This window comes from Tympanuchus pallidicinctus, unplaced genomic scaffold, assembly GCF_026119805.1.
Source record: "Tympanuchus pallidicinctus isolate F22 unplaced genomic scaffold, pur_lepc_1.0 scaffold6, whole genome shotgun sequence".
NCBI lineage: Eukaryota > Metazoa > Chordata > Aves > Galliformes > Phasianidae > Tympanuchus > Tympanuchus pallidicinctus.
Genome location: NW_026294780.1, coordinates 23,505,471 through 23,532,158, shown reverse-complemented (window position 1 = coordinate 23,532,158; position 26,688 = coordinate 23,505,471). Strand labels below are relative to the sequence as shown.

At 38.5% G+C, this 26,688-nt stretch overlaps 2 protein-coding genes across 2 annotated transcripts in view; one reads left to right on the top strand and one right to left on the bottom strand.

Annotated features, from left to right (window-relative positions):
* ABCC4 (ATP binding cassette subfamily C member 4) overlaps positions 1 to 26,688 on the bottom strand; it is a 1,253,378-nt gene that overhangs the window by 110,026 nt on the left and 1,116,664 nt on the right. The gene's annotated exons all lie outside the window — the stretch shown is intronic.
* Positions 8,767 to 26,688, top strand: part of GPC6 (glypican 6) — a 731,757-nt gene continuing 713,835 nt past the window's right edge. The window contains exon 1 of the mRNA XM_052664785.1: positions 8,767 to 8,908. Coding sequence (XP_052520745.1) covers positions 8,767 to 8,908 — 142 coding nt within the window. The remainder of the gene's footprint in view (positions 8,909 to 26,688) is intronic.

Below are 26,688 nucleotides of genomic sequence, written 5' to 3'. Positions count from 1 at the left end.
GTTGTGCTTTTTTTGTTACTATTTTTTAACTCATATTTTTGCAAGAGTAGCCGTGTTTTTTAAGCTTTGTATTTAAAAATACCTGGTATTTTTAAATGGTATGGGATAATACATGGTATAGGAAAAACTTCATAGCTCTTTCCTGGGAGAAAGGGAAACCAGATCTCCAAGTAGACCTGCATAGTATTCTGTGTGCAGGATAATCAGGTTCACTTAAATTATTTATAAGATATGTATGGTTTCTGAGGTTTTCAAAGGTACTCAAAGAATTGTGAGCTTTATCAGATGTAGATTTTGTAAATATTTGTTTTAATAGGATTTATATGTTTTAGCTTGAAAACAAGGAACAGGAGGACATTTTGTCTAGACAGAAGAATATTCTAATTAAAGTGACATAGAAAGGGAATGCACTAATGGTTCCTTCTTATGTCCCAGAAAGAAAGAATCCAGGAAATTGCATTTTAGATCTGGGCATCACAGAGCTGCTATTCTGCTCAGCCTCAAAGAAGCACGTCCAATTTTCTGTCCTCTCAAGCCAGAGTTGCTGTTTTGTTTTGAAAAGTGGTAAGAAAGGACTAGTTGCTGCCTACTGAGATATGCTCATGACTCCTATATTGATCTGTCCAAAGAGTCTACAGAGAGATGGAACTCAGCTCCAAATTTTTTGGAGATCATACTTTTTCTCTCAGCATGACTCTATTTTGCGCCCAAAAATCAGCATATAACATTGATGTCATAAAATTGTAGAAAGATTTAGGCTAGAGGAGACCTCAGAAAGTCATCTGGTCTCACTGAGACTGAAAACAGCTGTAGTGAATTCCAAGTTGAGAACAGAACAGTAGGAATTGGTTTAAAATTGACCTCCTATATGTGTAAAGGTCTTTGCATACTAAACTTCCATTGGAACCACAGATAACGTGGAAAAATGTCTTTTATATTTCTTCTGTTTCTTCTTAAGGAATTGATATTTGACTTGATATTCTACACAGAGAAACTCATCTTCAAATACTTGAGGCTGAAATTGACTCATTTACCTTCTCTGTTCTATGGGAGACAGAGCATAAGCTTGTTTTTGCAAAGAAGTCATCTGAAGACATTACCAACTAACAGAAATGTTCTTTTTCAATTATCTACAGCTTGTCATATTAGACAAATGGCCTTCCAAAAGCATCCGACCACCTGCCAGGTGAAGCTACATGCCCGTGGATTCATACGGTCATACATTATCACCTGGGAACAATTCACACACACACCTTTATATTCTGGATTCCCACAGTTTGTGTATTATGTTTTATCTGCCTTGGAACCGATATATTTTTAAGGCTCACAATTTTGTTGTTGCTGCAGAGGAAACTACAAAGGACTTTTGGCAAAGGGCAGACCAAGCAGGCTTCTTCTTCTCTGACAGTGGCCCAATGCAGGTGTTAATGCAAAGAATAGAAAAGGATAGAATTATAGAGAAAATCTGTGATATTTCTGAAGCTGGTTGCTCAGGTTGTTCCTGAGTCTGTATATTCAGTCATTCTCAGCCTATTTCTTTTCCATTGTCTTTACCTTGTCTATTCTCTCTGCAAACCCACGGAAATATGTATTATATTCTATACAATCATTATCTGTTCATTATCCCTATGTCCACTCCAAGTCAAGGAAATGCTCACATCTTTCTTTTACTAGTGCAAAGAAAACGACATGATAGAACTCCACCCGAAGTGTCTTTTTCTTTAATCCTCACAAATGGTCTCTTCTCTACCTTTACCCAAGAACGTGGCCTTTCTTTTCTGTGCACATTTGTGTGTACAGGAATGAATGCACCACAGCATCCTCCTCCTTCACTCCATTCACTGACATTCCTAAAAGATATCTTGCTTCTGTAAAGAAAGATAAAATAATCAGAAAAAGCTGGCAAGGTGAGCATGACAAGAAATGAAAAGGAAACCTAGTCTCCAATAAAATCTCAAGTATTATCATAATGCATATTCCAATTGAAGTTTAAGATGGCCTGTATTTTTGCTGAATGTATAAGGTTTTGTGATTCGTTAGGCTCCCATTCATTATGAAAATAGACCAGCAAATTACATCTTTTGCAAATGGAATCATTATAGCTGTAATTTACAAAATATATTAAGCCCTTTGATCTTTTTCAGAGAACATATCACATACTTTTAAACACATTGCTCGGAAATTGTAATTTAAAAACTATAAACCTTACATTCACAGCTTTAATGCATATATCAGCCTGTACTTTTCTACCGGAAATAATGTCCGTGTTCTGTCTATTACATAACATTGCCTCAACTTTCAGCTGAACAGAAAGAAAAATATGACTGTGGAAATTGGTAGGATATGAATGCAAATTGTCATAAATGGAAACCTTTCGGCTTTTGCATTTCTCTGGTCTATTATCTGAATAAGTTAGACTTTCTGATAATAATCTATAGCATACTGAATGTTTTCAACTCTGTTCAGTACTGCTAAAGCATTCCCTGTATTTTTTTTTTTTTCTGGTATATGCATCCGTTTGAAAACAAATAATGTTAGGAGAAAATACATATACTAATCTATAGTCTGAGTGTTATTTGGAAATTACTAGCTTTCTTTGACTTGCATATAAAGTACTTTTAATTTTTAATAGTTACTTTCTAATGATAATAAGATGGTGCAAGAAAACAAGGATAAAAATATACATTTTTGGGAATCTTCAATGTAATCTTCTTGTACAGTTAAGAATCAGAACAGATGTTGCATCTTATCGATGGATTAGTTGAAGAGGAACATATTTATAAAAGTACGCATTTGAGAATAAACCTGATTTTGTGTATCTTTTTATTTCTGAAAAATGCGGCTTTTACTACTGAAAGATCCAGTCAAAATCTATCTGAGCTGGAATCCGGCCGCATAGGAGAAAAGCATTGTAAGAGCAAAAAAGAAGCATTCCATGGTCAGTTTAGGACCTGCAGAGATATATAAATGCTTCAGTTTGGAACTTTGCCAACACTTATTCAAGCTTTAAAAATGTTTTGGACTTGGGTGAAATTGAGCGTAATAACAGAGTTTGTCTGTATTTGTGCACTGATGGTTTTGCTCTTTTATTGTAAAGATAAGTTATGATTTTAAAAAAACATTTAAATCTTCCCTTTTTGCAACTGGAATTTTTTAAAGATAAATGAACTGTAGGCATTTTATTTAATAGAGAATGGCATATGGTCCATTATTTGTAATGAAAATGGGAAGATTAAGTGACACAACCTGGGGGAAAAAAAAGGTATGTAAGTAAACATATATACACACAAATATACATTATTATGACCAACAACTCTGAATCATTTTCTGTAGTCATCACCTAAAAGGAGCAATGGTTCTGTCCAGCATTTGAGTACCATTGCTTCAAAGCCCAGGCATTTCCAGTTACCCATTCAGTTTCTACGATATTTATAATATAGTCATAAACTTCTAGAATTTGTCCACAAAAGGTTTCATAAAATGAACAGCTAAAATAAAATGCTGCTATTTTCCCAAAATAGCACAGCATGCAGATTTCAAGAGCAACCACTACTGCTTATAATTAATATGATATCACTGATTACCACTTATAAACGTTTTTTATGGCAGCCTAATCCTCCTATACTATGCATAACTGAGCATATGGAATCTTAGATCATTTTTTTTTACCTTCTGTCTCTAAAAAATACAGAGGAAAGAAAGTTAGTTGTATTTCATTATTTTGTATATTTAGCAGATCTGTTTTCTTGGCTGTGTTTCTGAAAACCTTTTCTATGAGGACTTATCTAGCAGCTGTGTTGACAATTCTATTTTTTGAGTGCAACTTCAAGAGCAAGATGACTTCTTCACACCTGTGCCTCTAGAGCTTATTTTTTTGGAAAGAATTGGGCTTTGCATTAATTTTGCAGAAAATATCATACAGTAGGGGAAAAAAAAAAAAAAAAAGGCTCTCCTTTCTAGTGTAGAGTAAAAAAGAAGATCAGTTTGTTATGTGTGGATAAAAATTTTCCATGAAGGCTTCAGACACATCATGAAAAAAAACAGGTACAAAGGACATTTTCATGCTGTCATGCATACCATCATTGAATTGGCCTTTGAGAGTTTTATTGGGACAAATTCATAGCTCAATTTCAATCACAGTGTTGCCTCAACACTATGAAATTAAGTTTTCATGGGCTTTTAAAATAACCATGTCCACCTGGAGTAAACACTGAAGACCTAGAGTAAGAACGTTCTCTTCACATAAATAGTTTGTATTTGTACACATAGTTTTAGTGAAAAAGTAACATGTTCAGATTTCCCCCCAGGATACATGTAGATACATCTTGGAGTGGAGGTGACCTGACTCTCAATATCCAGGGTATGCTCTGTATTCTAAGTAGTACATCGGAAATTTGTGTGGAGCTGGATCTCCTCTTCAGTGAAGGTAGGATCTTGCCACTCCCACACAGAGAACGACAGCTTCTGAAATTCTTCAAGGCCTTTTCGTGCAAACAGGGGCTAATTCCACAGAAGTCTTCCTCATGTAGAAATCAACAGAAATATAAGAGTCACTCCAGCAGCAATAATTGTATTGGACATCTAAGAATCTCACTGATTATTGCCTCAGCCTGTGAAACCTTCTTGCTAGAAGTCTGTTATGTGAAAGCTGCAAATACAAGGAGCACATAGATTTAACGGTGAATCTAGGAGTCAGCTTCTTTTTTGTGAATTTGACTTATAAAACATTTTGACATTTCCCAAAGCTTTATTGTCAAGTCAGATGAAAAATGCTTTTGTCTATATGGTCCCCTTTATACCCGAGACATCAATGAGAGTTTTTTGATAACACCTGAAAATAAATCAGTGTATCTTTCAAAGTTACGTCATTTATCATGTTTACCAACTGAAATAAGTCAAAAAACATGAAAAAAAAATGCACAAAACTTCCCATTACAATCTCATTTTCACTCCTATGCACTATACACTATCTTTTTTTTACATTTATAATCACGCTTTTCCACCATGTCCTTTAATTGTTTGGAGCTCAAGATGATGACTGCTTTGCAGATGACATAGAGATTCAGTGTTTGGTTTTGTCCTTATTGTTTAAAGGTTCCACAGCTCCTTTTCTGCACAACATAAAACTGTCTCAGCAACGTGGGGCATTCCGTTGCTGGTGGAATTAATGCTGGCTGCTGCTCCACTTTGCATTGACATTTTTATTATGATGTGGCATGAATAATTATTTTTAATCCATTTGTTACACAAGTAGTTGGAAACAAAGGTCAAAAATCATTTGTCTTCCACATTTTGGGCACAAATGTAGGAAAAGAATTTGCAAAAAACAATCAGTGGAACTTAATATTAATTAACTCCTATTTAGAATAACTTGAGGCAAGGAGCAGGGATAAAAGCTATAATCATTGTAAACTTGATCAGTAGATGCACTGCAAAGTCTTCATTCAAGTTGAGATCTATGTAGCTACATTGAATGTGTTTGGTGGAAGTGGTTATCCAAGAGGGTAACCCAGTCTGTTTGCCAAGCAAGCATAATATTTAAATACATATATATATATATTTAAATGTTTTATTTCTTTCCACAAAAGCGGAAGAGAAGCAAAAGAATTCCCTGATGATTCAAACGTTCCATTTAAGTAAAACAAAAGGCTTCTCTTTGGTGCTTACGCAAAAGAATTGAATGAATTTCTTCCCAAAATTTATTGGAAAAGATAAGCTTTTAACAAACAGTTTAGAGGCCCAAACACTTACCAGTACATAACAACTCAGACTCAAGCTCTTCTCAGCTGGAGGTCACTTTAACTGGGAAGGTATTAATCACCATGTCAAGAAGGAGGAAGCCAGACTTTGTTCAACATTTTATATGTATATTAAATAGTTTCTAATTCAGCAACAAATACTCACTTGCTACTCTTTCTTAAATAACAAATTGAAGACTTTTTTCATCAATCATGAAACACACTAGTTATGTGTTTTTTATAGTCTAGGACATCTGAAAATGGATGGATATTGTGAGACCATATCAAATACCCTATTATTCTAGGCCTTGAAATTGAGATATTTTGTTTTGTGCCTATCATGCTTGACAAGAGGTGTTATGTTTCTAAGGGATTTCTAAAGCCACTGGCTTAGAAAACATTCTGACCTGGACGTTCTTTGGAGCTCTTCCACTTTGTACAAAATTAATTACATATGTACTGAGAACACACAATGATTCTCCCATGTGATGAGTAGGAGATTTGTTGAAGTGGTAAAAATATCTGTGTTTAAATGTGAGATCCAATTAGAGCTCTTGGGAGAGCAAGTATTCCTTTACCTTGTAGGACTGTGATGCTGCCGGAAGCCTCAGTCATTGATGTCAGAGGCAGTATTCAAAGGGAGGACACGAGTCTGAGTTTCCCACAGCAATTTTCCCCATAATATAAATGTTATAACATCGTTGCCTTATGTAAATTCTTGTCACACTATCTGAGGTATGAACTCAATTGGTATTTGCAAAAAAAATGGAGGGATGAATAAGAACCACTTTTTTTTTTTAAACAAATTTATAACTTTCTGGAAAGTAAGTTAGATGTGCTCCTGTGTTAATCACAAGATGTCTTTTGCTCTTTTACCATGATTTCTGCACTTAAAACCAGCTTAAAACCAGCTTGCTCTGTTTTTTCTCATTTGCATCTTTGAGTTTGTGTCAAATAATTTTCCTGTGGGTTGAAGAAACACTGAAGAAGTTTGGATTGTGGGGGAGTCTGTCATGCTTGATATGTGGTAAACTAACTCTCTGCTGTGGCCACAAAGAAATCCAGAAGAAATGAGATACATGTAATACCCTTCTCATCCTATCTTGGGATGAATAGTTTGTATCTTAAGATCTGCCAAATTTTCTCCACATAGTAAATGTATGGACCTTGCCTAATTTTAGATTTATATGGTGTAACTACAAACAGCTTATTATATGTAGTGGGCAGGTAACACATTGAGTTCTCTATTTTGGGACTGCTAAAGCAAAGACTTCCATCCTGCCCTCCACTAGGTGAGGCCAGATGATACCATTACAGTTCCCATTCACAAAAAAATTTCCCCTCAGGAGTACTAGCAAGGACTGTGAGATAACTAAACTTTTAAAACTAACAAGTCCATGGAGATTGAACAGGTTCATGGTGTGGAATAAAGAAAAGAAGTCTCTCATCAACCTCCTCCTCCCCAGACATTTACCTTCCTCCCTCATCTCACTGGCCTAGACCCAAGACTAACACTGCATTTACTGTGACACTGTATTGGTACCTGAAAGTTTGGTCTAATTTGAAAGCATCTTGAATTCTGATACCAGCATGGCATTGCTATGTGGCTCCTCACTGATAAGTGTTCTTGAGTGCTTGTGGTCTCTTATCTTTGCTGTTGGTCCTGCTTTGCTTCATCCTAGGCCTAACATCTCTGTCTGTATACTTCTGACAAAATACCACACATCTCTACAGTACTCATAAAAAGCACTGCAATAAATCCTTTCAAACTCTAACTTCAGATTTTACTATCAAGCTCTTCAGAATGGAATATTTTTCTTTCTCCCCGAGTAGAGGCTGAATTCACCTTGAAGGAGTTTTCTTTGCTTCCCTCAATCAGTTCTCCGCAGATGCTCATTTGCAGGAGAGAATTTATGGCTTTGTCCTCTGTTCTCCTCTCCTAGGGTGGCACAAATTACCTGGGTCAAGGACTGCCTGCTTTTCCTTCTTCTCATCCCTCTTTATCTTCCACACAGGAACATGCTTCCCTCTTTCTCTTATGGATGATGGGCTCCTCCTCGCTCTGACTCTTCAGCTCTAGCATTTATGTGAACAACAGATAATAATTAATGAAAATGAAAGTGTTTATGGGCCCCACTCCAAACTTGACATTACGGAGAGCAAAACTGCCGACGAGTATCTTTTTTGACTTCTCACTAGCGGGCTCTTTGTAATTTAGGGGCTTGGAGTGCCTGGATCTTGGATGAAGAGGAAGTTTTCACAGCTGTGGGTGGTTTTCCTTCCTTCCTTCCTCCAGCAGACAGCGATCCACGCCAGGATTTCCTTCCCTCTCCCGTATTTCAGCTATGCAATGTGTAGCACGTTTCGGTATGTGTGTGTGTGCGTGCGATGTGTGTGCGTGTGTGTCTCCCTGGCTGTAGCTGCCTCCAGGATTGCTCCCTGCCTGCTCCGGGAGCCCGCTCCGGCGCTGTGCGGAGCGGAGGTTTCCCCGGCTCCCGTCAATACAGGCACTCGCACCACACGCATGCACACACACACACACACACGCGCACGCACAGAGCCGCTGTCCAGTCCATCCCCACGCCGCCTACTGCCTCCACCACCTCCAGCCTCGCAGCGGCGGCGGGCACAGCTCCGCGGCGGATCGCGCCGCCACTCACCCTGCGCTCTGCAGGCAGCCTTCTCAATCTCCACAACCTAGAGACAGATTCTCCTTTTTTTTTTTTTTTTTTTTTTTTTTTCTTTTTTTTAAAATTAGTATTATTATTATTTTTTTTTCTGCTGGGGGACGATAGCGTTTTGCCGAGGAGGCGCGGGGACGAGGCTGCCGCTCTCCCTCTCCTGCTGTGCGCGCATGTGTGCGTGTGCGCGCCCACCTCCCCCCCGCCTCTCAAAAGTTTGCTTGGGCGGTCGGGGGGCTCCCGGCCCGCCGCCCCCGCAGTCGGGGAGCACGGCGGCGGCGCGGAGCGGAAGCGCGGGACTTGCGCGCCGCGCCATGCCGGCTGCGAGGGGGGCTGCGCACTGGGCCATGGCGGGGCTGCTGCTGCTGCTGCTACCGCTGCCCGCGACCGCGGGGACTGAGAGCAAAGCGCGGAGCTGCGGAGAGGTGCGGCAGGCGTACAGCGCCAAAGGCTTCAGCCTAGCCAGCGTGCCCTACCAGGAGATCGCAGGTACGGCGCGGGGCGCGGCGCGGGTGAGCGGCGGTGCGCACCGCCCGCGGCTGCGGGATTTGGGCTGCGCGCTCGCGTGCGCGGCGCGGAGCGGCTCTGTCGGCCGGCTGGTGGTACCCGGTGATCGGCGGTATGTGTGGTGATAAAGGAATACATAAAGGCTGAAAAAAAAAAAAAAAAAAAAAAAAAAAAAAAAAAAAAAGCTAAGGGACTGGGACGAGAAAGAAAAAGAAACACAAAAATTAAAAATATCATAAGAGGGCGCGGGCAATGCCTCAGAGGTGGTTTTGTTCGCCTGCAGAAACTTCTTCAGAGTTGCATGCGGGTTGCTGGATGCTGAGAGCTGTTCCGCAGGGGCTCTCGCAGTGCGCTGGGGGAGATAACTTTGCTCTCTGCCCGCGGGGTCGGGAAGGGTGGAGGGGGGAGGAGAGAAAGGGTGTAGAATCGCCCGGGCCGGGCACGGCCCCTTGGGGCGCTCCGCCGTCTCCCCAAAAGAGAGAAGCTGCAGCAGTTGCTGGGAGGGACTCGCGCGAGCAGCCCCGCGCCGCCGCCCCCCGGCAGCCCGGCGCTTGGCTCTGCCTGCCGCCGAAACGTGCCCACAACAGGTTATCCCTCCGTCTGCCTGCGCAAGGGCTGGGGTTGGCTTTGGCGGTGATTTTATTTTCCAGCTTTTCCCTGCAACCTTATCCGTATCGCATCTTTGAGAGTGAATGAATAAAAACGTGTCCCGGGCGGATAATTGCTTAGCAATCACAGAGCGTGGAAGAAAGAGAGAAATAATATGGGGAAAGGCGTGAGCGTGAGCTGCTCAAATTGGGCTGCTCGAGCCCTGAAGACAGATTTCTGCTTTCCTGCTGCCGCTTTGCTGTGAGCTTCTGCTGTCTGTGCAGTGAATGAGGAGCCCCTCGGTTTGCTCACTTCCTTGTAAAGTTGGAAGCAGGAGATTTTTCTGGAGGTGAAATAAAGCCACAGTTCCCCACTGCACAGCATTTAGCACTTTTCAGGGGAGGAATGATGAATGTGGAGAATTTCAGGACAATGAGAGTGTAGCTCACAGAAGTGCTGGGAAGGCTGCTCCACGCTGCCAGTGCACCAATGCTGAGCTCATCTCTGCTCAGCACAGTGGGTCTGAACCACTGATATGCATTAGGATGAGACAGAAGGACACAGGGCTGTGCCTATAACTGTCCCACAGGCTCCTTTGGCCCTCCCTATCACTGTTGGTCCTTCTGTACTCTGCTTTAAAATCCCCCCTTAAGTTTCTCATCTGTCACATACAATCATTTTTTTTCTGAAATTCCCCCTGTGGCCATAGACCCTTTTGCTACGCAGTCATTCTTTCTCTTTCCTTATTGTACCTCCATCTGTCTTGGGACAGTGGCAAGATATACCCTGTCCCCTTTAAAAATAGTAATGAAATCCACTGAATTTCCATGTTCGGGTAACTTTGAGCCGACACTTGTTGCTTTCAGCTTATATATTCTCTGAATGTAGAGTACAAAGTTGCTGTTCAGTTTTAGAGGCTTCTCCTGGTCGGCAACTTTCTTTAAACATGTATCGGTATGGAAAGACTCAGTTACATCCCAAACTGCTCCTCAGCTTCCCCTTGAGGTTTAGAAGTAACAAATACTTTTCAGTTAAGAAGTCTGTGGTTCACACAGATACAGTGGGAGGCTCGGAAAAAAATAACTCTCAAATTGTTTTCTTTGTGGCCTTGTTGCTGGTTGGTGTACTGACCTATGAGCAGTTCATGTGTTGCTCTTTGGGCTGTTGGAAGGTCCAGGTGTATTTCAGAGTGCTGTTTTTGGGATGTGCTGAGAGGCTGTGCCACAACACTGCAGCATAGGCTCTTGCTAACGTGGGAGCCACCAATGTGCAACCGGGCACAATGTTGAAAATGTTTAATTAAAGCAACCAACACACGGATTTCAGAATAACTGTTTTCATTCTGTTCCTTTCCACCATCCTGGTATAATTAAGGAAGAAATTTGTTACAGCTATGAAACAAGCATGGTCTCTCAAATGCCTCATGCTTTAAAGTGTTTAAAGTGCTTCATTACATTCATATTTCTGAACAAATATGTTTTCAAAAGATTTTGCATCTCGATAATATGTTGGAAAATAGTAGCACGCAGCATGGTTAATGTGTTTTGCTTTAGCAGTATTCATATATTTCCATTTCCCATTTGCTTAAAAGCTCCTTTCTGGCCAGGGCTGTTGGAGGTCGACAAAGTGAGTGGTGTTGTAGTGCACTCATGCACAGAGCTCTACAGTCTGCTTGGATGGGAGACTGCAGGAACAGAGCTGCCCCTCTGCTGGGAGGAGCTGCGCACCAAGACTCATTTGATAGTTCTTTGTGAAGTATGGGCACTCACTGTTAAGTTCTGAATGGAGAAGATTTAAGATATGGATTTTAAAGCCATAAGGCAAGAATTTCCTGAAGCTTTTTTTTAATTATTATTATTATTATTATTATTATTATTATTATTATTATTATTTAATGAAGCATGTGTTGAAGATGGGAATGCTGTGATTATGGCCATCCCCTATGCTTTCACAACAGTGCTAAATTTTTCGAAGGAGAGGTGTAGTGGCTGTTTGTTATAAGCCTTGCTGCACCTAATGCCTTACCTCAGAGGCAACGACTGGTGCTGGGGCTTGCCCTGAGTACAATTTGTTTTCGGAGAAGCTGGCTTACAGCTTAAGTCATCAAAGTGAGTCCTCCATAAAAGCACTTTGCCTGGGAATGCTGGGGGAGAGGACTTGGTCCTGTGCAAAACCAGCACTGGTTAGAGGGTGAGAGGCAGTGGCTGTCCTTGTGTAATCCGTGCTGCTGTGGAGTGTCCTGCACTTAGAGAAGAGCTGAACTGTCATACTTATGCAACTGTGATCTGACATTTAGGGGCTCTGAGTGGAGTTCCTGATGGCTTCACAAAAGTGTTTTGCTGTAGGAAAAGCTGTCACTTAAAAAGTTGATACAGAAGTGAAAAGCCACTGCATGTATTTGTTAGTAATACTTGAAATTTAGGCATGATTTCAATGACTCCAAGTATCTTATAGGAAGCCAGGAATCTAAACCAACAAAGGTAGATAGAGGTGGAGAGTGTCCTTGGCTCAAACTGTTCTGAGAGAATGTCTGGCTATTTCAGAGTAATGGATGTGTCCAAACTGTGGCCTTCCATGTTCAGCAGAACATTGTTTTTAGCAAAGGTTTTTACTTTTATGCCTATGTTTACCTAAAAATAGTGTTTAGGCAATGATGCATTAAAAAATGTAAAATACATGCTAGAAAGGTGAAGAGCATGTTACAAAGGTTTGTTTCTGTTTTAGGAATAGATGTCAAATAATACTGTATTTAAAGAAACACTCTGGTAAAATGTCAAACTGTAAGATGCCGAATACTAAATACTCCTTAAGAAATTAGAGAGCTTTGTTCTCCTGTGCAGATGATGAACAAAGTGAGATTCTGGCAATGCAGAGACACTGTCGGGAAAGCAACTGAAGTGAAAGCAGAAGCAAACCCTTCATTTCAGAGGTTTGAAGGTCAGGAGTCACTTGAAATTGTGCTTTGATGAATGGGTTTCATACTGGCATAATACAGAGGTGTTGACTGAAGAAAACTAGCAAACATAATGCAGTTGCTTGTAGCTTTAAAGTGATAATACAAGTAATGAAAATAAACTCAGTAGTCATTTATACAATTGGGCTATTATTTCATGTCAGATGTCCCAAGTAATGAATGTTTTGCTTTGCTTTAGATAGCTCTAACGTGTAATGATACATTAAGAGAACAACAGTGTGAAATTCTCCCAACCATGTCTGTATCACAGCATTTCTTAGTTAATGTTCTCTTTTACTGTTTCTCTGCTGATGTTGCTGAGTATTCTGCAAAGTACCTGTAGAGCAGAAGACAAATGGGAATTTGCAGACACCTTGTGTAGCGTCTCACCGGTATAGAATAGGAATACCATTACTGAAATCAATAACATAATTGGTGCCAACTTGTGACATCTGAATTGGGCCATAAGAGATCAGTCCATTCCCAAATTCAATGGTGAAATGAAGATGAACGTGCAACTTGGTGTAATCTGTGTGCTTTCCTTGTTTTAGCCCTGTTTCAGAAGTATCATCTACTTTTGTGATTCCTGCAGAGAGAGGCTCTTCACTCTCCCTCATAGCCTCCCTCATTCTCTGGTTTTAAGTGCATTGGTGCACATGAATGAGTGCTTTTACATAGGAGGAAGTATAGCTTTTCTAAGACCTGGCTGTACTGTCACTTTTGCACATATTTATTGGTATGTATGTGACTGGTTTCATTAAAGAGAATGCAACCTATATACATGCATCTTAACCTAGAAGTACTCCTTGTATGCTCAGGGCCTTCAAGGAGAAATAGCATGTTTTTAGTGCTTATAAATAATTGATTCTGACTGAGAATTTTAAATCTCAGCATCTGGAGTCTCCTGATCTGATTTTATTGTAGAGTATTTTGGAAAAAGGAGTTTAAAACAGAAACAGCAATGCTTCAATAATTAGTGTGACTATGAATTTCAGTGTGTTGTACTCTAATCTTTTTTTTTTCTTTCTGTCAACAGTCTGATTTATAATCAAAAAGCATACCTAAAGCTCTAATATTTTATATGCTTCTAAGTGTTAATATGTTAAACCATTCTAATGTTCTATTAGCACTGATTTTATCATATGCTATTGTGAAATACTCCTGAGATTAGGTGGTGTTCAGACACCAGAGAGGTCAAGCACTATGTTAAAAGCTCAGGCCATTCTTTTTATATTACTGCAATAAAGAATATATTCATTTCATTTATATTACCACTTTGCTCTCATAAAAGGTCAGTTTCATCTGAATGTACAATTACTAGCAAATGGCAGATCTTATAACAAGCGATCAACAATAAAAGCTTTTCTGGGTAATTTGTCTTTAAAATTACCACCTGCCATTTGTTTGAATGGCTTGAGGATCTTACAGAATCACTTGGAGATCTCTGTCTTACTCCCCATGATATACATAAGAAAACCATGCATACTAATCCCTTTCTGCTTAGTAAAGTCAAAATGCATAATTACATTAAAGTTTCTAGTTGAAATAACAAGCATGGTGCTTAAAACTCCATTGCAGTATCAAAGTATCAGCACTCCCATTACTAGCAAAACGAAATTACGTTTTCAGTGAACTATGACTATGTGCTACCCTTCATACCTGGTTAATGGGTGCTGTCTCCCTGGGATGAGAAACTTGATTCTATGGCTTTGACAGTTCGTACTGCCAGGCATAATTATTTTAGTAGCTTAAATACATGCGAAAGAATTAACACTTCACCACCGATTCCCAAGAACAGCATATAAAGGTTGAAGTTTAAAAGCAGTATAGTTATTACACTAAACAGAGACAGCATATTACAAGATGCCAAAGGAATTTAAAATATGCTGCGTGTGGCAGGAAAACACATAGCTGGTGAAATTCTTATCACATGCATGTAAAATTGCCTGAAACATACCAAAACTAGGGCATGCTTTCTTCACTGCTTATTGCTACGGAGCTGCTGCACACGGTCACTAAGTGATCTTCCTTGGCAGACTTCTTTTAGCTCTTACATAGGAGGCTGTCTCAGAGACCGCCAGCTCCCTTGCACGAGCTTTTTTCACCAACTTGACCTTTCCCATCAAGCGAAGCCAAGACATGGACTTTCTTCTGCTGAGCCATCGTTAAGTGCTCTCCTCCGAGACGCGCCGCACCTGCAGGCAGCTCCGTGCCGGGGGCCCGGCGCTCTCCCTCCTTCCTTCCCTCCTTCCCCGGTCGCGTTGCAGCAGCCGGGAGCGCCCGGGAGGCGGCTCTGCCGCCCAGCGCCGGACGCAGGGAGTCCCGCAGGCGGAGGGCAGCGCTGCTCCCGGCTCCGGTCGGAGCGGCTGTCTGTCCGCCGGAGGAAGTGCATGGGGCTGATGCTCCCAACGCACATAGCAAATTGCTCTCTGGCTCTCGTAGCCTGCGAGGTCTGTTACCTTAAGCTTTTAATGGCCTTTTAACAGCGTTTCCAGCTGAGCAGCAGATGTAAGGGATATGGAGAGCGGAGAGCTGGGCTGGTTTTTTTCCTCCTGAAAGAAAGAAACATTTCAGTGGACATGCTGATAACAATGGAGCTTTGGACCTACTTGGTGACCTGCTGAGTTTAAAATAGCAGGGAAAATCTCCAGAAATAAGTGGAAGTCTCCACTATTTTTTAAGAGGAGCCTCAGGAAGATTGTATCTAGTATCTGACTAGATATGCATACAGAGAAATGTGGTCAATCATATGTCTACCCATGTATACAGGAAGGTAAAATCACGGCTTTCATCTCAAGGTCACATGTAGGTGCTGAAAAAAAAAAAAAAAAAAAAAAAATAAGCTGCACATTTATGCAAAGAGGTATTTGCAAACCAGTCGAATCTTTTATTTTACTGGACCCATCTGAAAAACATATATGCAAACATGAGTTCAAATGTACACACAACAAAGAACAGCTCAAAGGTCAGTGGATGCATGCCATGTCAACTGTGGCAATCCCATGGCTTGGGAAATACAATTAGTTCAATCCCTATGCTTGACTAAGAAGTAAGCAATGCAACCTGCCTCTAAGACAAAGCAAGACCTCTCTATTGCCAGGCACAGTCCTACCTATGTCCCCATAGCAGCAGCTTTTGCCATGTCTATGGTGACAGGCACATTTTTGTCTATGTCTCTTCAACCTATACGTTGAGTGTTTAACTTAGACTGCATCGACACCCACCTGGCTTTTGTCCGAGTTTATCTTGGAGAAAAGTCAACACTTGAGGCTGTTGTATGGCTGGATATCAGACTGTAATATGACATAGCTGGAGGATGGGTGAGTTCTGCCATAGTTGTGCAACTGAGAAGGAACATAGATGTACCCCACATCTGGAAAAATATGGTGTGTAAATGCCTCAGTACAGTTGTTGTGTTGAGTATTTGCACTTGACTTTTAGGCTATGGTATCCCTTATAACCTTGATTTTTCCTTTGATAGCTCATAAAACACAATTAATGCAGGAAATGAAAATGACTTTCTTAAACTGAGTTATGTTTCAGGAAGTGAAGCATAACACTGGGGAAAGGATCTTTATGTGCAATTATCCCACCAAAAGTATAATTGTGCTGATGGATGGTCATGGCCAGGAGGGTCCCATCAGACTCCTGTGTGCATTTGCTCTAGGTTGTTTTCCAGGATACAGTCCAGGATACAGTTTCCTGTCTTCCAGAAATTTTCCTCTTTCAATTACACTTTCCTAAGTTTAATTTTTCCTGGTGTATATATATAATAGAGACGAATTTTTTGGTGTAAAGGTTTTGGAAAATCTTCTGTGAGCGTAGCAACCTGTGGCTTTGGAGTCCAGAAATGCAATTCTGAAGGTAGTGAGGCTAGCAAACAGTTAACTCAGGGAACAGGGGAGAAAACACAGGGTAGACTGAATTGTTGGAGAATGGACTCTTCCTGGAAAAATTAAAAAAAAATGAAATAAAATCACTGGTTGAGTTACTTTGTAGTTGCTGTGTTAGTCATTAAGGACTTTTTCACAGTCAAAACCCTGTTAGTAGATTTTTCTCTGTTGTTACTGTCCAAGTGATTAAACATCCCATACAAAAGCTGATTGTGGTGGCTTGACTGGTCATGCTCCAAATTGGAAGAAGATGTGTGGGTGTTTCTATTGTCAAAGAGCTTGTTTCTTTGTTTTGTGGGCATTTCTTTATGATTCAAGCCCAGAGCATAGTATGTAATTTTTCCATTGCAGACATAACAATGCAGATCTTGCACAGCTCACTATGTCGTCGTAATTTTATATGACTGTACTCCATAACCTGAGAGAGTAGACTGTGATTTTCTAGGTTATAATTCCTTTAAACAAAACAACAACTACAAAAGCAAACAGGAAAGCAAACAAACAAAGAAACAAAAAAACTGGCCAAAACAAAAAATATCAGAAAATAGAAGTAAAAGGCTTGGGTTCAGACTGTCAAACTATATTTTCATTTGGTTCTCACCCTGCTGGATAGGTGCTCTCTGTCAGCAAAGTTAAATGTGTTCTCTGTTCCTGCTTCTGACTGATTCCCTTGCATCAAGTCTTTCAGTCAGATGCGATGACCTAGACCAGCAAATTGACTTGGTAGCTAACCCACCAAAAGGATCTTGAAGTTACACAAGAAGGTATGTAAGTAATGATGAGAAAGTGGGACTCACACTTTTGGAGGTTGCTTTCTGGTAGACAGCTGATGTTTGTAATGAACCAGTAAAAGAAGGCTTGCTTTCTTTTTTTTTTTCACATGGAAGCACCATTAAATGTGCCAACAGTTACAGTGTTCTTATAGCTTAATAGAAAAGTAACTACCAGCAGCTGAGCATTCCTGGATATTATCCTCAGTTTTGCACTTGATTTTATAACTGCGTCGTCAAAATTTGACAAGTCATACTGGTAAAGTCATCTGTTCTCCAGCTCTGAATGGGCTGAACATCTGCCTGGGAAGAGCGATCAGACTAAGAGCGCTTCACTTGCTTAGGGAACTCTCTGCTTGTTATCATGTTGATGTGTGATCGTTAATGTGGTCAGTTTACTGGGCGTCTGCTGGTTTTATTGCACGCTGAAATTTGGGGTTTATGAGGCAAATGTATTGGATTATTAGACCAGTTTTATGTACTGCTATTTATTGTTGTTTTCATGTTTTAAATCTTTTCTGCACCTGAGGGCACTCATTCAGAGCTATATGCAGCTCTGAGGTGTCGAACAAAACTGTGCTCATTAGTAGGGTTAAAATATAAATTGTTTAAAGTAGTGGCAAAGCAATATTTTGAATGTCAGATGTACCCAGCCATCAGTCAGCAGATTCCAGAAACTGTTGCAGAATATTTAAATATCTTTTGATTTGTTTTTTCTCAAATATGTTCTAGATCCCAGGAAGTTCTAACAGCGCAGTGGTGAATCAAAGTAGAGTTGACCACTCTGTGAGCCCTGGCAAAATTTTCCAGTTTTTCTTTTAAACTGACATGTTTGACAAAGAGTGAAGCTGCAAGTTCAAACAGGGACTACATCCTAGTTAGTTTCTCCAAATTGATTGACAGTGTAAATCTAAATATCTACTAATCTAATCTAAATATTAAGTTCTCATATATTAGCATTTGGCTTTACAACTTTAACTTACAAGATAATACTGTGTATGCACAATTCTCATTCCTTGGATGAAAATAGCATTGAACAACTTTGCCCTTCAGCAATAGCTGTATTGTAGAGAAATATGGAAAATACCTCTTGAACAGTTTATAACTTAGATCATATTTTCTTTAACTGGTTAGGTCCCCTGTAATTTGCAATATCCTTAGCCAAAACTTCTTATAACATGCACATATTTAAAGGAGTTTCAAAAATGTAAAAGAAAATGGCAAAGTTGGCCCACAGGAAAAAAATGCATGATAAAATCCTTTTTCTTTTCTTTTCTTTTTTTTTTTTTTTTTTAATTTTATGAAGCAGTACATAGTTTGCTAACAGTAGAGTTGCAAAAAATGAGGGTTAGACAGATCAAGGTAGTCAAACTTGCAAAATAGGATGTGGTAGCTCAACAGAGATATAGTTGTTTCTATTCAGAAAAGAAAGATCTAATTTTAAAATTGAGGTATTTTGAAAAACAGCACAGGGGAGGTTTATTTATTGAATTGGTGAAAAGCCAGGAACAATATTCCTTAAATACTTCTGTTCCAAGATGGTCTGTCATGCTTGCTATCAGCTAGCAATAAGTATTGCTAATTGAATATTCGGAACATAAGTAAAATGCATTGTTTAAATACAAATATCTGTCTTTGTAATGGAGCTGGCTGATGAAACAGCTACCTGAAATTGAGCACTGAAACATCAATTTGTTTGTTCTTACAGATGGTCTTCAGAAGTCCTGTACCATTCTTTGAAAGAGAACTCAAAAGACTCTTTCATCTTTAATTACTGAGACAACATAATGAAAGCCATGTATAAATTGTCTGTAATCAGATTGGTCTGGGACAAAGGCACACTTTTGTAAGAAGGTTTTTCAGTCAGTCTGCCAAAACTGATTTCTGCCTACCTCCATTTAATGTAGCTGATGGCAGAATTTGATTGAGATTTAATTGTTTTTTTTTTTTTTTTTCCCAAAGCTAAGCAAAGCAATAGATGATCAGATTTCAAAATTAGAATTTAATTGTGTGATGCACTGAGCAAATGCAGAGAAGAGACAATGCTTTCTGCAAAGAGCTTACACTGTATATTTATTATAACATTTCTTCAAGAGACATCCGTGTCATCTGATCTTAAAAAAAAAAAAAAAAGACAAATATAATTTTAATACTTTTTTTTTCTTAACTTAGATAATAAATATAGTGCAAGTAAATATGCTGCTTAATTTTTTAATTGCAATTTTGAGGGATATCAGCTTCATATCCCATTGAGAGTACTAAAGTAACTGATGGATCTTTTGTGGAAATATCCTTGTACCTTGTTAGTTACTAATATAGTGTTTGAGTTTTCTTTTTAAAGCAGCTCCAGCTGGACATTGTAAATCACTGTCTACAGCACAGTCATTACAGAAACAGGCAAAACCACAAACTCTTGTTTGCACCTTGTTGCCAAAATCCAGTTGCTGATGGAAACACAGAAATACACATTGTTGCTGAAGTGGAGTTTTTCCGTATTCGATGAATGGATTTAAATTGCTCTTCTATTCTGATTAGTAGCCAAGACACTCAAAAAGTCAGCTGAAATTCTACTATATACCAGGCAGCCTTTTTTTTTTCATGGTGAATTATAACATTGTGGATAAATTTTGAATTATAAGTGAGATACAATTTTCCTTTTAACATTAATATAGTTTTCTTTTCATGGTCAGCTTCTGATTCTTTGAATGTTCTAAAGCAATTTTTACATTTCAGGTATCAGGAAGGTCATTGCCACTACCTTAATACTTAATGGGCTTCTCAGGCTAAATCCGTTTTTGAAGAAGAAGCTCTATATAGTTTGCTTGTTATCTGAAAAATGAACATAATCAAATGCAAGATGAGAAACATTATGTAGATAAAGAGCAGATTCATGCAGAGCTTAGTCTGTTACTGAACAAGGCAGATGCAGCCCATAAACTGCAGTTGGGCTAAAGAATCCTGCATGCAACTTTGCTATTGATTTATATAGTTCTAGGTTAGTTTTTATAGTCATTTCAGTATCATTATTACAGTTATTGTACAGCAAAGACAATAAACTTTCTAGAAAGACTAATGGAGTTGGCAGATTAGGATCATCATCATTTTAATGGCTGATACATAAATGCTAATCTTCTTGTACTTTTCTGTGATGTTAGAAGCTGATCAAACTGTTGAATTTAATGACTGTTCAGATGAGTCATGCTGAAAGGTCTGACAGAATGAAACTTTTCAATACAGTAGTGAGAGTTCCTATATCTTTGTATTACTTCAATAAAGGGATATGGAGATACATCTTAATTAGTTGAAATCCACAAATATGAGTTATTTATATTTTCTCAAGAGCCCATTCAAATGTGCAGAATAAGCATCTTTGAAAGTTGATAGTAACAGCCAGCAGTCACATTCTCTGATTAGTAGATGCATGCATTTTTATGCTCTCACAACAGTATGAAAAGCACATTTGTAAATATTACCAGCATTTATTCCACAAATGTTTGTCTGATTTATATTTTTATTTTTTCCTTGTGATCTGAAAGTGCTGGTCACCTAGGGCTCTTTGAAGCAAAGATATTTACTAAATTGTGTTGGATATTGCAGAAAGGTAATATTCAAACAAATTCCTGTTGAGAAAAGGTCTAATTTTATAGGAGAGCTGCATATGTGACTTTCAACAGCAAGGAATTATTTTGCCAAGGCAAGTTAAAGAAAATATTCTGAACACTTTCTCCATCTCCTGTAGAGGACTCATCTTCCTTTCCTTTCTAAAGCATTCTTTTTTACTCTGCCCAGAATATTTCATGTTCACGCTACCTGGACAAATACATGTCTTCATACTTCAAAAAGAGATAAAAATAATAGATAATTCATATTTTAATATTCCACATTCCTTTATGGAATATTTAATGCTCCCACAAAGGGTTAGACCACGTCTGCGTCAGTTGAAAACCTCTTATTTTAAATATATTCCTGCCTGGCAGGATAAGGTTTTGTGTAGGAGCTTAAGGTGATATGATACAGTGCATAAGGAGATATAACATCCATTGTGGTGAGTAATCAGCCAGTGAGTAAGCCAGAAGCTTACCTAAGAAAACTCCTGAGAATTATGCTGATGACTGAGATCCTTTTGGGAGAATACCTTCAAGGATGTTCTGTAGGGATGTGTCTGAGCTTTGCTTTTGAAGCAATTTCACATTGTATGAATATTTATGCATATACATAAATATTTTTGGTGGAAAACAGGCTGAAAAAAACATCTGGAGACCCTCTGAGAGGTGAGGGGACTCTTCATTCTGTTCTGTCCTATAAAAAGTTATTGAATGCAAAGCAAAAAGCTTTCAATAGAAAAGATTGAGATCAGGTTGTCAAAATTGATTTCCGTGCCAGATAGAAACCTGTGTATACTAATCTATTTGAACATAAGGTAGCCATAAAATAGAGTAACTTTACTATTTGATCTTTAAGCTTTCTTAACAAATAATAAAAATAAAAACTCTTAATAAACTTGAACATTTTTAAAGATAGGCTTTTTTCCCTTATTTTTTCCTCCTTGAGGTATATTTTAACAATTTCCTGTTTTCTTTCTGTCCTAATGTTGTTTAAATTCTTATCAGTAAAATACTAGATTGCAAGCAGTCAACAATAATCTAAAAGCTGTTTGTGAAACACTTTGCTTTATGGAATAATATTCCTAGAGTTCTGATGGGAAATTCACTGCTTGGGTCATTTTATTCTAAATTGAACAGAGCAGAGTGCATCAGATGTTCTGTCACCTTGTTAGGATTTGTCAGTAGTGATAACAGGCCTTTTTTCTTTAAGTACTCTAAAGGAACAAGCCTTTAGTGGAAACAAGCATCTATAGCTTGCACAGCCAGAGGCCAGTTTGGATTAACAAATCTCCTGATGCAGGTGGTTGCTGGCCCTTCGATTTGGGGATTCTCAAGTGACCTAATCCCTTTTGATGGATCAGTTTTGTTCCAAGTAAACACGCTTCCCGAAAGGGTAAGTGTTCCTACTCCCACTGTCCAGAATCCTCAAAAAGGAGTGGGTGTAAGAGACTACATAAAATAATTCCCCTTCTCTACAGTAGTGAATCTTTTCTGAAAAAGAGTAGGTGTAACTATTAGAAGTGCACAGAAATAAGTAAGAGACATATATTAAGAATAATGTTAAAAGTGAATTTTTGGTAGAGCGTAGTTTCAGGAATGGGTTAATTCTGCCTCAAACGTGTGCACGAAAAAGAGAAAGTATTACTTGGAAAGTGGTTTTGTTTTCTTATTATGGGGAGTGGGTGATGGGGCAGAGCAGGTACTCATAGACCCCTGTCAAAGGGTTCAATTTTTTGTCATTCTGTTAATGTGGTTTTTTTATTTTATTTTATTAATACTACTGAAAAAAAAATATTCCATGGAGAACTGGCAGCAGAAATCTTAGTGTTTCCACTGGAAATGGAATTATTCTCCTTTTAAGGTGTTCTATTAAGGTTAAGGCAGAAGAGAGGCCTTGAAGATCCCATGGGCTCAGCCTGTTTTCACTAGAAGTTTTATTTGCTTTTTGAGCCTAAATATAAACTTAGCAGTGGGAATAACAGCAGTTTTAAAATTTTCTCCTGGGGAAATCACTTGACTTCGGAAGCAGCTTAGAAGGTTGCAAAGGTGTTGTTGGCCAACAGGCACAAGATCATTTGATCTAAAACTGAGCTCCAAGTTGCTGTTTAAAACCTCCAGGATAATGAGTCAGTTTCAGAAATAATAGCTTCATTATTTTTTAACTGGGACACTTTTCAAGAAATCCAGATCTGCTCATCAAAATACAAGAGATGTTCCAAATATCACAAAGTTTAAGAAAATTAAGTTCTCTTGAATCTGTGTACCTGAATCAAAGCTGTTGATTTTATTCTGCTGAACATCACTAGTGAACTCTCCTCCTTCTAATCTCATGTGGAAAATAACAAATACATCAATTTAAGCAGTATATAAATGTAAACTGAAGATAAGTACTTAAAATGAAACTAACAATACCAGAACCATTTTGGCAAGTTTATTTCAGGGAATGGTTTATATAAATGAGAATAGCTTTCCTTTGTGATTAACACCATTATATTCTCATTCATTAAGATCATTTTATTCACTCAGGATTATGCAGTAAATTTCAGAGGAGCTTTGTAGAAGCAAAATGGGAAAAGCTGTAGAATACATACAAATGACAACATATATACTAGAGAAAGTAGAATACAGAGTGGGCTGGGAGGACAGGTCAAGGTTTACATTCAGCTTGCTACTGAATTGTAACGTGGGAACTGAAGAATTATGTCTCATGCATCTACATGTATGTATAACCATAACTAAGAATTTGGCTATGCGGTGCAATGCTGATGAGTGAACATAAAAGCCCTTCTGAGATTACTTTTTTGCTTTCACTTTAACTGAATTTCCCCCTTCTATCCTAAAATAAAACTGGAATCATGACTCACTTGATAAGAATTTGGTAGTCATTCGACAGAAGCTTAGTGCTAAACTCAAAAATTAACATGATACAGTTATCACATATCTTTGACTACATGTTTCAGAGTGACTAATGATTTCATCAGTGACTTTTTTTTCCTGAAAGACCTTCCCCTTAGTCCCTTCTGATTGCTTGTCCTTCTTGAAACATCCCATAAGTTTTTGACCTCTCCATAGTCCCATCAATGCAGCTCAAAAAATTTGGCATGGTCTCAGATGATCTTCCCCCAGGACCCATCCAATGTCGAGTCCTTTACTTCACAATAAACCTGTTCTATCTATACAGCATTCTGGAAGGAGAGTTTCGTTCTTTGACTTAAATTTTGTTTCATATGAGATAGAATAGTCTCATCAGCCCATCATTCTCATTGAATAGTCAGAGGAGTTGCTGACTCAGTGAAGCTCTAGTTTTCACTGGCTAGGTTACTAGAGTTCCTGCACATATTGTTGCTCCTCTGATCATTGCTAGATCTTTGTATGATACTTTCAGTTAGTCTTTTACTAATTCTGTATTTTTTTCATTCTCAAATTATCTTGCTATTCTGCTTCTGACACTTCAAAATATAGTCACTGAGTGTTCTTACATTCATGGTTTAGCCTCCCCTCTGTCCATTTTCTCAGATTCTGTTGGAAATATTTTTTCTTTGTGAGATGCAAGTCTGGCTTAATTTGCATTTCAGAAATGATTCTTTCATATGAGGACATGGTCTATTGTTGCAGCTTTTCTCAGTTGCTGATTTTGCCAAAGTCTGTGGTAAAACTGTTGGATTTTAGTACGGCCAGAATGTTTTTCTCTTTTCAGAATTCTCTTTCCTATTTGTTTTTTATTTTTATGGGTATGGAGGGAAGGGAAGTACCTTCAGTCTTTGTGTAGGAATAAGGTGTTGAGGAGCAGAAGCACAAAGCGTACAAGTTTGTTCTACAGACCTTTGTGACAGTAAGGGAAAAAAGTCCAGGCACAGCAATATTTGCAAGAACAAAAGAAGTAGTAACTAAAGTTACATTCTGTAGATTTAAGTTATGTATTGTTATAGTAGTTTTGCTCAAATTTTGGCATTATCAGAACCTTGTTTACAAACTCTGATGTAACCTCACTGTATTTAGTCCTGATATTTTATTTTTAGACCATAGCACTTAAAAAACAGTAAGTTCCCATCCTTTGTTAGAAGGGATCCGAAAACTACCAGCTCTTCTCCATGTTCCCACCAGAGTAGAGGTCCTAGGATCTGCGTGCCAAAATCTCCATGTGCCCAACAGCACTAGCCTTCATGAGCCAGAAGAAAGGACAACTCTATGAGAGGTCAGAGGACAGTGGTATCCCAGCGATCACATGGCTCTGCTATCAAATAAATCTCAGTTGTAATAAGCTCTCCTGGTTCTTTATGTCTTTGTTGTTATATTCAAAGTGCCAGTGTGCAGCCCAGTAGGGGTGTCCCACCCGATTTGCAGCGTAGGATCCTCAGACTAGCTGGCCTGGCAATATGTAAGTGCATTTCCATACTGGATCGTTAAAAACATCCCTAACCACTCCTGTGTAGAATAGCCATACTTACTCTGAAAATCACTGCTCTCCGTAGTCTTATACTATGTGGAGAATAATTCTTTTGCTGAAGAAGATAGTATTAGATCTGTCTGAAAATGGAAAGGAGACTAAATGAAGATGCTAGAAATGTGAAGTTCATTACATTTTTTACCTTGCATTTGAAGGATGAGATAAGTATTAATGGCAATAAAAATGTATTTTGTTTAACAATTATCTGCACTTTGGGAAGAATACAAAGGACAAAATAAGAAAAAAGCAGTAGTAAGATGGAAGTGGCAGTAATGTGTGGAAAATATACAGCCTTTTCTATTCTGCTGTAGTCAGAAAAAGTCAAAATCCTCCTCAAAATATAGGAAAAAAAAGGACATTGTGCTAGACTGCTGCCTGACAAAATTGCCATGAAAATAAGACAGCTCCATGCAAAACGCTACTCACAGACAACTTAGCATGATGTTGACTCTTAAGTTAAATAGAAGTATAATGTGTTTAGGGAGTGGAAAATTAATTTTTTTGTTAGCATGGTAATTTTTAATGCCACTATTTCATAATCATTCCACCAAAATTGAAGCAGAGATGTCTAGCATTGACAATGTCTTTATAGCTTTCATCCTGTTGAATATTACTGAAAAATAATCAGCGTAATCAAATCCATATATAAAAATAATATACAATTCCCAGCTTTTTAGGTTCTTTGTTTAATACATATGTGAAAAAAGCTTCCTTTAAAGTAAAAGTATATATTTTTTTTCTCATTTTATTTGAAAGATAAAAGGAAAGAATAGTTTTGACCCAAGGGAGATAGTTTCAATTATGTGAAATAGCTCTTACCACCTAAAAGTGTTGAATACCAAAAGCCAGTTCAACTTTGTTCAAAACAAGGGATTGTGCAGGCACATGGTTGGCACGACAGAGGAAACAGGTCTGCTTACAAGTACTTTAATCTCCCCTTCTGGTTTGCACATTGCCATCAGATGTGAACTTGATTTGTTGATATTTTTGATGTTTGCTAACAGTGTTTTTGGTAGCAGTAAATAAATCCAAATTTTAGGAGAAAAACACAGGTGCCATAAAAATGTCTTTTTAAATTGTGTTTAAAATGAAAATATTACATGGTAATGTATTGTGCTGACGCCATGTGCTCTGAAAAGTACTGCATCAGGAAAATTATGCTTACAATTTATTCTGGTATTATTATTAAACTGTTGTGATATTCTCCACCACCTTATTTAACCATTACCAATTTGCCTCTGTAATATGTTATTTAAGAAACATGATCAGACTACAACTATTTTACTCACTTTGGTAAGCAGACAGCCTGGAGTGCTGCTTTTTTAGCCTCGTGCTATATATTGGTAGAGCAAAGAAACAGTTCATTAAAACTGAACAATCCGCTTGCTTATTCCTTGTGAAAAACAACTACAACTACAACTACAACTACAAAAGTTGTTAATAAGCCAGAATTTGAATCAGTAAGAGCACACAGATACTGAGCCAGGAATTGCGTTCAGTATTATT